This window comes from Glandiceps talaboti, chromosome 22 (assembly GCF_964340395.1).
Source record: "Glandiceps talaboti chromosome 22, keGlaTala1.1, whole genome shotgun sequence".
NCBI classification, from domain to species: domain Eukaryota; kingdom Metazoa; phylum Hemichordata; class Enteropneusta; family Spengelidae; genus Glandiceps; species Glandiceps talaboti.
In genome coordinates, this window is record NC_135570.1 from 15,652,250 (window position 1) to 15,663,858 (window position 11,609).

At 35.9% G+C, this 11,609-nt stretch overlaps 1 protein-coding gene across 1 annotated transcript; it reads left to right on the forward strand.

Annotated features, from left to right (window-relative positions):
- The first annotated feature begins 367 nt into the window (after positions 1-367).
- LOC144452221 (dual adapter for phosphotyrosine and 3-phosphotyrosine and 3-phosphoinositide-like) lies at positions 368-9,016 on the forward strand. Its single transcript, XM_078143273.1, has 7 exons — positions 368-492; positions 4,116-4,238; positions 4,640-4,779; positions 5,185-5,324; positions 6,279-6,389; positions 6,856-7,035; positions 7,909-9,016. Exons 1-7 carry the CDS (start codon positions 455-457, stop codon positions 7,948-7,950), a joined length of 774 nt encoding a protein of 257 aa, XP_077999399.1. The 5' UTR covers positions 368-454; the 3' UTR covers positions 7,951-9,016.
- The last annotated feature ends 2,593 nt before the right edge of the window (positions 9,017-11,609 follow it).

The following is an 11,609-nucleotide window of genomic DNA, read 5'->3' on the forward strand; positions in this document are numbered from 1 at the left end:
CTGTAATTGTATATCTCTAGAATGCATGAAGTGAAGGGGGGGGGGCAACTGTAATATTACAATCTGTGTAGTATGAGGCCTACGAACGATTTTGAGTTCATGGGGGCAGGGGGACGAAATGTTTTTGAGAGCTCCAAGGGGGAGGGGGTTGCGAAAAAAAATTGAATATATATTTTCTTCTCAACCCCCGACCGCCGTACATTCTGCTTGTTCCTTAGTTCCGTTTGAATCAAGATTAAACCAGCTATATTATTAAACAAGTTATATTTTCATAGGGCTTACTGTGACCATGGAAGTAGCACGCTGTGACAGGAACAGGACAGAGACGGGGGTCAAAGGTGAATAGCATACAGAATCACAGTTCAAAGTTTACCAGTGTGACATTTGCAGTACTATTGTACATTTAGCGTGTGCGATCGTGGATTCGTGTAGTAACAACCAATATTCCTACAAAATGACATTTTGTGGCGTATCAAGTTTAGAAGAGCTAGAGTAAGTTCTCTCTTTATATACCATATTTGCTATTTTTTACAAATTATATTAATTGAATTGTTGTCATGTCTGGATGCCTGCATGGTTCCTATTCAAAACTAAAGTAGATTTCATTGGGTTTAAATGCGGAAGTGAATACAAATGCCCCTTTGTGTGATACATTGTACACACAGCGGCCTCGAAAAGCAGATCTGTGAATTTGTATAACGCCAAAATCCAGTACGATGTCATGTCATGTTCTATGGCGCTGAACAGGAACAATAGTAGATCATTGTAGAAAGTTAGAAAGCTCTTGCAAACAGATATATCTTGATGTCATTGAATTCATGGACAGTTGGTGAAGAACGAAGTTCATGTGGTATACACAGTGTTCCATAAGACTGTCGCTGCTCGTGAGAACGCACGCTCACCACATAATCACTTTGTATTACAATGGTGTACATGAATCAATTCCACAGACGTGAATTCGTCATTATATTTGGTGTAGATTTTCGATTATTTGTCAGGTTATTTTTTCTCAGCAATTCACCATCAGTTATCTTTGTTTTCAAATTGCCACACAATCAGTGTCTTCTGTTGTACTTGTAGGAATTACATTGTTCACATAGATTCATACAAACCACATATCTCCTGTAACTAGGTCGCTCTAATTATGGAAGAGTGACACCGGTATTAAAAGAAGATCAATTTGAGCGCAACAAAATAGTTAATGAACTTACGGTCTTGACGCAGTACTTAGCTATGCTATACGATTAATTAGGAAAGTGAGACTTATTCGTATGTAACCTATTTAACGACATACCATCGCGCTGGAACCACGTGACCTCTGACAGGCAATATCAGTTTACTTTCATAATTTTAGAAGTGTTATTCTGCAGATTTTCTTCAAAACATTTTGACACAATTGGCCCTCGCAACCATGACCACGCCCTTAGCAACAACCAAATGGCAATATATCGTGGTTTTTTATATAAAAAACATCATCTGGTAGGCAAGTGAGTAAATTTTCAAAAAATGTTTGCAAATATCCCTGGATAATTGGATATTCAAATATAGGTAGCCCGCATGTTTTTAACGTTTGCAACCAGCTTTAAAAATGACAAGATACCACAGAGCAACAACTCAGAAAATCGTTGGGATTTCAGCCTTTCTGTTCATTTAGCTGTCAATTTCGCCGGTAAAAATGTGAGTTCTAAGCATATTTGTTCTAGCGAGGTGGATTTTTGACTGATCTGAAGTCAATTTATGGCATTTTTTTCAGGATATGAAAATTATAATAGTATTCATAGTAGATCAGTCTCAACCCTTGTGGGTTATTTCCATATGTGACCATTGGGGGGGGGGGGCAGTGTTTGGTTGTTCGTTGGTTGTTGTTGTTTACTCATGTATGTATCTACTCATTTGTCAGTTTATTTTGTTTGTTTATTTGTTTGTTTGTTTGTTTGTTTGTTTGTTTGTTTTTGTTTGTTTACTTGTATGTTTATTTTGTTTTGTTTATATTTGTAAACAGAATTAAATGAGCCTGGGCACCCTGTGGGTAATATAAGTATCACACCAAGTTTGTGAATATGTGAGTGTGTGGACATCACTAGTAATGGTGAAAAGAGTTAATGTGTTCTGATGCTTGTTCTTCAGTAGATACAGGGCAGACAATGAGATTATTCCAGTCATGTACGGTGCGGGAATAATAGGAGTATTTGTATGTATGTATGTATGTATGTATGTATGTATGTATGTATGTATGTATGTATGTATGTATGTATGTATGTATTTGTTGTTGTTGTTGTTGTTGTTGTTGTTGTTGTTGTTGTTGGTGGTGGTGGTGGTGGTGGTGGTGGTGGTGGTGGTGGTGGTGGTGGTGGTCCCGGGGTGATGGTGGTATTCTATGGAACGTGTGTGATTGAGATCGTCTGGTTGATTTTGTTTACATTTGATGTATTGTTCTGTTGGTAATTTTTGCAGTTAGGGCTTTATATGCCATGGTTAGCCTGGAGCACTTTCGCCTGTTTTCCATGGGTTTCCAGTGACGTTCCCTTAGCATTGCTGTAACACTGTCTGTTTTGGTACAGCGTAGAATAACGAAGCAGGCACCTCGTCATTTCAATGTCCTGTTTGTCAGTACTTGTGGTATGCGGTTCCCAGGTACAAAATCCATATTGTAGGATAGGACTGTAAATATAAAATATGAGTTTATGTTGATGTCTTTGGGTTTTAGTTCCGGCGTAGAAATCCTAATGTTCTGTTGGCTTTAGCTACTATGCCCCTAATACCTCGAAACATATATTTTTCAAAGAGATCGCGAACGAAGTTTGGTAAGTTGAGTTGTAACACTGCTCGGACATTGGAATGTTTATTTAATTTGAATTAAAATGTCAGAAATGACATGATTTATGATGGTGTACGGTGTGATCGTGATATGTATTCAATCATAGACAGTCTATGATTCCATGTAGCCTGTAGGTTGACATTGTAACATACAGTTGATAGACAGTCTATGATTCCATGTAGCCTGTAGGTTGACATTGTAATGTACAGTTGATCAAGTCCAAATTAGGGGTAAAGATAAATGTTTTGTAAAATGGTGAGTATAACATAAAAGTACAGTATTATATTTTACCAATTTTCTGTGTGAAATGTGTTCTATAATGTGTGTGAGTCATCATATGAAACCACTAACCACTGTTTTACTTTGCTAAAAACAATACTGCATAGCTAGTGGAAGAGCTGAACGGCAGAACCACTTCTACACGTCGTTACAAAAACAAAAGAACAAAAAAAAACCAGGAGCTATTCTGACAGATAGGTCACTTGTCTGTGATCGTTATTTTTACCGTTAAAGTAGCCACGTAGTCAGAGACCAGCATAGACTCTCTCACAGTCCTCGGAGCTTCGCTTTACTAAAATTAAAGCTAAACGAATTATTTTGTATGTACCAATACCAGCTATATAACCGTACTCGAATGTCCTTGTACTGTGCGCCCTCATCGACCGTAATAGAGATAACCATTCGTTGACGTGTGACGGCGACGCCCCGTGTTTTCACGAAGCTCCGGCTTCACAGTACAAGGATATTTGAGTACGGTCATAGAGTACGTTATGTAGATGGTATCGGTACATACAAAATAATTCATTTAGCGTTAATTTTACAGTAATGCGAAGCTCCGTGGGATGTGGGAGAGTCCAGTGATGTAAATGATATGTAACTGAAAGTTTGGGTGAAAGTGGACATACCTATACGAGTAATTAGCCCAACCCTGAACAAGGATAGAGGTCGCTACAATCTTTCACCAATCTGGACCCAGATACTTTTCAGTAGAGTGGGGGGGGGGGGGGGGGCACGACAGAACAAAATCTTCAAAGAAATCCTTACATCATCGGAAGATCATGTGATCAGGGACTCATTTGAGTCCGAAAGTTGATGAACAAGTAAATGCATTTTTTACCAAGTTCAAGTTCTATTACTGATCATATACATTGTATAAACGCAGCGAGGCTCTTGGCTACAAACACATATGAACACGGGATAAACACATATGGATTGAATTCTCCCGTCAAAATTGTAATCTATCAGGTTGACTGTTCTCTTTAGTGTATTAAATACGATATTCTATTTTCTTGTACAGATGGTACCATGGCAACCAATCACGCCACGTAACGGAAAGTATTCTATTGCACAACGGAAGGGATGGTTCGTATTTATTACGAACAAGTGAAACTAACCCCGGGGAATACACACTTAGTGTCAGGTATAACATAACGTCACGTCACGTACACATTTACCAATATATAATTATGTACTTTCACACCATTTCATAGACAGAAAGTACTTCTACATGCTGCAATCTGTTCTTTATACCATGGCAATTATGTTTTAATACTACTGAACTTAGTTATATGCACGGTAAAGTGTCTGTCAGTCTGTGCAAACAACTTAAAGTCAACATCTACCGTATCGATTGCTTTGGTAGTTGATGGGGACATTTCTTTTGGTGTCTAGTTGGAAAATTGTTCGATGCAAAATGATTGCATCACAAATGTGTGATTTGGTGTTTTAATGCCATTTTCGCACTGATGAAATATTAGGGTTTCATATTTTACCCAATCTTCAGTTACATAAATGATTTAAATAATTCTTCTTCTCTTGTAGGAGTAAGGATGCAGTCAAACACTTCAGACTTCAGAAAGGAAGGAGTGGAGCCTTGTTTAAGTTTGGGGCATTTGCATTTGACTCTTTAGGAGAATTGTTAGACCATTTTGACAAACAACCTGTGATTGGTGGAGAGACAGGTAGATATTAATTACAATAATTTATTCATATATATATATACTTTATGATAAGAAAACAGGGAAAGAATTTTCTTAGGATCTCATTCGATAAGCATAACTTGTAGATTGCTAGTGTTTTAGACAGTGATCGTTTATCAAAGGCGATCGGTTTTATGAACAATCTTGATTATTACCTCGCATGTTATAGGTTATTTATGTGTATATAATTAGCAATAAATAAATATTTCAGAAGGTTTTTAGAAATATGACATAATATAATCCGCGTCTAAATACAAACTATGGTGAATGTGTATTTTGTGTATATTTATATTTGAGAACATTTCACACTACAACGCCAGCCGTGTGTGGCTCTGACATAATTCATGTTGATAGAGATATTATCTTGATCTTATCCATTTTACACAGGCAGTATAATTGTTCTCAAATACCCGTATGCAAAATTCATCGAAGAACCTCCCTGTTACGACACAGTGAAAGTACACGCTGCATTTGGAACACCAAATCGTAACAGTTTGGACGACGATGGTCTCAGTCAACCACCGGCAGTAAGTCTTTACGTCATCGTTATTCTATGTAATGTATTAAGGAATCTAATTGATGTCTGCAATATATTATATTCTAAGATGAGTTGATGTTTACACTTTCCACGAGATAAACCGAAAGACATACAATGATACCATTAGTATTAATGTGGAATGTTGAAGTTATTTAGTATTGCATTTCAGGTGCAGCCAACGCCAGATTTGTGATTTCCATTTATTTAATAACTACATATGTATATGAACATGTTGTTTCAAACCAAAATATCATGATTTTAATAGAACCCCCCCCCCCCATAAAAAGGGTGATTAGCTGTTGCTATGTGCCCTGTGGTATGTGGTGAAGGATATCTGCCCTCAACTCCCTTGGGTTTCATTTTGCTCGCCTGCTCACTGCCCACCGAAGATTGTGAATGATTTACCCACTCCCACCAGAATAACTTCTGTGTTTTCCTCTATAGAAACAATTCATGTTGACACAATGTGCGTTACCTTTCAGACATCACCATGCGTTTTCCCAGCCATTATATCAAAACCAGGAACCCCCCCCCCCCCCCTTCGTAATTCTTCCTTGTTTGCTCCCCTCCCCCAGCTACCGATCGAGAAAAAAATGCCCACTCACTGAAAAATTATTTAAGAACAGCTTCGTTGACTTCACTCTTCCGTTGCGGCTTCATTCTGATCTTGATATGACAGATCAATGAAATTAATTCGGTCTGACCGCCAGTCCCGTTCTCGGGTATAGATATAAATAGCCGGTACAAAGTAGAAATTATATGTTAAAGATTTTAATTATGTAAAATGGCCAACTGTTTATTTCCATAGTAGTATTGTGAATTGATTTCATTATTTCATAAACGACCATTTACAGTGTAATTGATATTTTATAAACGACTTTTTACAGTGTAATTGATATTTTATAAACGATCATTTACAGTGTAATTGATATTTTACTCTCAGGTTGCGTCTAAAGAAGGATTTTTAACAAAGGAGGGTGGTATTGTGAAATCCTGGAAGTTACGATGGTTTGTACTTTGTAAAAACGAACTCAAGTATTTCAAGACGAGAGAGGTGAGATGAGAAACACTTTCTTTTTACTTTTTACATTTACTTCATTATTTTAATTATCATCCGTACTGACTTTTGTGGAAACATTCCAAAGAATGTCAAATATAATGGTGTTTTCAACAGACAAAGAGTGTGATATTAATTGTTCTCTTGGGCCCCTGGGTAGATTAGGCTGGTCCTAACAGGGTTACCTGTTTGTCAATTTGGCAATTTTGATAATAAAAGTCATTATTGTTATTATTATTATTAGGATACACAACACAATCCTTGTCATTATAACAAAAAAGTTTACATGGGGTAATTTGTCATTTGTTACGAGGTGTTTCAATTTTATGAACACTGTTATAAGCGACCAGTGTAAAGATCGACAGTTGTGCCATTGTTATGTCTATCAAATGATAATAAGTGAAGAAATAAGTAATAAATTGAAGATAACCATCTTATTATTCATCTTCTTCAATTGCACCAGGAGACAACACCAATACGAACACTTGATCTACGAGAGTGTCAAGGCGTTGATTGGGATCACCATCGTCTCAAAAATAAAGAAAACTGTTTTCTGATTGAATTTCCTGAAAGAACATATTACTTCCATGCTACGTCTTACAATGAGGCTGATGAGTGGGTCAAGATATTAAGATGGCAAGTGGTAAGCTACATTGACGATGCCTCCTTTTCCTTTTTATGTCTTCCGTTAGCCAACATGACATTGCACCCCGCCCCCACCGTCTTCATTAGTATTATAACTTATAATCAATGATGCCGTCTCTTATCTTCCTTCTCTGTGTACGTAAAACACTGGCAGACGGGTTGGCAGACGTGTGCCTACCTACGTACCTACCCACACACCTGCAGTCAGACAAACAGAGACAGACATATATACATACATACATTGAAAGCACGCACAACTGATCAGTCATCACACATGCAATTTACTATTCGAATATGACGAAGCAGTGTGACCTCTACCGGGCAGAAAAGCTATGTATCATATATGCTGACAAATCGAATTTATTAAATAAACGTTCCGAATTAATATCAAAGTGCCGACATCAAAATAAATTTAGAAGATAAGAGATGAATACTTGGACATTTTATTTAGTTTACAGTCGCAGTTACTTAAATTTGATAATCATTTTCTATTTAAGTACATTTTTTTCATTTGTAGATGATACTCTAGCAAGTGTCACAGCTTGATATCTCAGTGATATACTTAATATTTTCAAGACATTGTAAACATCAGTGTTTCATTTGGTATATTTTCTTGCCAATGACACTTCTTGTGTACACGGCTTAATAAATAAATAAATAAATATGTATAAATATATATATATATATATATATATATATATATATATATATATATATATATATATATATATATATATATATATATATATATATATATATATATATATATATATATATATATATATATATATATATATATATATATACATGTATGTATGCGTGCGTGTAGTGTGTCATTGGTCAATCTAACAATTCCTTCTGTATCTTACAGAGACATCTCCAAGGAAAGCCGGATACCATCAAACTAAACTAATTGGACTGCATCACATGGAATCCTTGACCCGTAGAGGTCAAAGGCTTGCAAATATTTCCCCAAAAGTTCATCTTGCTATAGGCAGATAAATTTCAATTACTGTACTTCAGATAGCATTAATATCACTGAGATGACGTCATTCATATCACTGGGATAACGTCATTCATATTGCTAAGATGACGTCATTCATGTTGCTGAGGTGACTTCTGGTTGCGATTGTAATGACGACTTGTAGATCATAAAAAATAGTATCATTTATTTTTGGAGACATCAAGTTATACATTTCGACATCTTGACGAAACAAGACTAAAGTCTTCACACAGAGAAATGCATACCTTAGAAATGAGAGAAAAGAATGTAGATGGAGTGCGAGTCTAGTGACGTCAAGCATGAATTGATTAATTAAGTTTACAAGATAGGCGTGCAAAAGTAACAGTTACTACTGAAACTCCTTCTAAATCAAATTCAAAAAAAGTTGATGGATTTTTCTTATATTCTTTGCATATCTAAGCATTGATATCTGAATACGTAAAACAATGGAGAGAACTTGAAATATTATGTCCCCATCTTTGTTTTCAAGATAGTCACCATTTCTTCGTTGTACACATTTTTGGAGTCAAAATATGTAGATTTACAACACGTCACTTAAAAACATCACATATTTGACAGTTACAAATTAGTCCCCAATGCACCTAATGAACTTATGTGGAGCATAGGCTGTGGTCAAAAATCATGGCAGGGAGGGGGAGAAATTGGGAAGCCATGAAAAAAAATTGAGGGCTCAAGTGGGGCATGAAAATTCTAATGTTCTGAAAGGTGGGGACGAAATATTTTGCTTGATGATGTCAACCAAATTAAACGTGAGGAGAGGTCATTTACCGAGGAAATTTACAAAATTTCTCATGGCCAAACCCATAATACCTTCTAAAAACCTATATTCAGTGGTGAGTTGGGTGACAGCCATGCAAATGTATTTTGGGCCACAAACTCGACTAGTTTGTTTCAAACTATTTTTGTGGTCCAGCCATGAACTCTGTATTCATCCATCAGTCTATGTATAATATTTATTCCACTGTCTTTTTTACTTTCTCTCTTGTTATGTTGATATGATTTTGAGTTTGTGGCAAATAAAATACTAAAAAAAAATGTATTTGTGTATGCCAACCTCTGTCTGTCTGTCTGTCTCTCTCTCTCTCTCTCGACTTTTTTGAACATTCAAACCTCAGGAGCAATCGTTTACCTTGTAGTCTGCAAGGTTGCACACTTCATACCCACCATACATTTAATTATAAGGCAGTCAATAGGCAAACAAGTGTGTACATCTGTGAGTGAAGGTAATATAGCCATACAGTTGTATAATAATGTATTGACTTGGGATTTTGACAATATTCAAGTACTCTATGGCTTTCAATAATGTGTATTGTTTGAAATTTTATGCCATTAAATGGCCTTCTACATGTCTTTATTTTTAAATGCTTACCCTCCCCACTGCTAGCTATCATGGGGATGCTGTTATATGTGAATACTAGCTATATAGTGTGTGTATGGGGGATGCTGTTATATGTGAATACTAGCTATATAGTGTGTGTATGGGGGATGCTGTTATATGTGAATACTAGCTATATAGTGTGTGTATGGGGGATGCTGTTATATGTGAATACTAGCTATATAGTGTGTGTATGGGGGATGCTGTTATATGTGAATACTAGCTATATAGTGTGTGTATGGGGGATGCTGTTATATGTGAATACTAGCTATATAGTGTGTGTATGGGGGATGCTGTTATATGTGAATACTAGCTATATAGTGTGTGTATGGGGGATGCCGTTATATGTGAATACTAGCTATATAGTGTGTGTATGGGGGATGCTGTTATATGTGAATACTAGCTATATAGTGTGTGTATGGGGTATGCTGTTATATGTGAATACTAGCTATATAGTGTGTGTATGGGGGATGGTGTTATATATGAATACTAGCTATATAGTGTGTGTATGGGGTATGCTGTTATATGTGAATACTAGCTATATAGTGTGTGTATGGGGGATGGTGTTATATATGAATACTAGCTATATAGTGTGTGTATGGGGTATGCTGTTATATGTGAATACTAGCTATATAGTGTGTGTATGGGGTATGCTGTTATATGTGAATACTAGCTATATAGTGTGTGTATGGGGTATGCTGTTATATATGAATACTAGCTATATAGTGTGTGTATGGGGGATGCTGTTATATGTGAATACTAGCTATATAGTGTGTGTATGGGGTATGCTGTTATATGTGAATACTAGCTATATAGTGTGTGTATGGGGTATGCTGTTATATGTGAATACTAGCTATATAGTGTGTGTATGGGGTATGCTGTTATATGTGAATACTAGCTATATAGTGTGTGTAGGAAAGGAACGTGATACTGAGTATGTAGGGATGTAAAAAATAGTAAGTTTATTTACATTTCAAAATCACTTGCCTTTAATGAATAAAATACAAATGATATAAACAGAAAATCAATCACATTGTCTTATATGCATTAGACAGAGTTCAAAATTATTTTGATCAGAAATTGACAATGTCATCCATGAAGATGAATTTACCCTAGCTTATGGCATTGATGCACAACTGTACAACATTTTAAACCAAATTTAAACTGAATGCCTTCCCATTTTTGGCCTTGCACACATTGTTGGAATGCAAGATTATGAGCCATAGCTATTTTACATGATCTACGCCTTAATCAATTATATGAAACTATATGTTTCAAAGTTGGTATACTATACAGGGTTTGACCCACTCTGGTTTTTGCTTGTTGATATATAATTTTAAAGGTGTATTTGTAAATAATTACCTCAATTCCTCTTATTATTTTGGTGGCAGAATGTTATGCATATTTCACCTTATGGCTACATGTATATGTATATTTCACCTTATGGCTACATGTATATGCATATTTCACCTCATGGCTACATGTATATGTATATTTCACCTTATGGCTACATGTATATGCATATTTCACCTTATGGCTACATGTATATGCATATTTCACCTTATGGCTACATGTATATGCATATTTCACCTCATGGCTACATGTATATGTATATTTCACCTTATGGCTACATGTATATGCATATTTCACCTTATGGCTACATGTATATGCATATTTCACCTTATGGCTACATGTATATGTATATTTCACCTCATGGCTACATGTATATGTATATTTCACCTCATGGCTACATGTATATGTATATTTCACCTTATGGCTACATGTATATGCATATTTCACCTTATGGCTACATGTATATGTATATTTCACCTCATGGCTACATGTATATGTATATTTCACCTTATGGCTACATGTATATGCATATTTCACCTTATGGCTACATGTATATGCATATTTCACCTTATGGCTACATGTATATGCATATTTCACCTTATGGCTACATGTATATGCATATTTCACCTTATGGCTACATGTATATGCATATTTCACCTCATGGCTACATGTATATGCATATTTCACCTCATGGCTACATGTATATGCATATTTCACCTTATGGCTACATGTATATGCATATTTCACCTCATGGCTACATGTATATGCATATTTCACCTTATGGCTACATGTATATGCATATTTCACCTCATGGCTACAT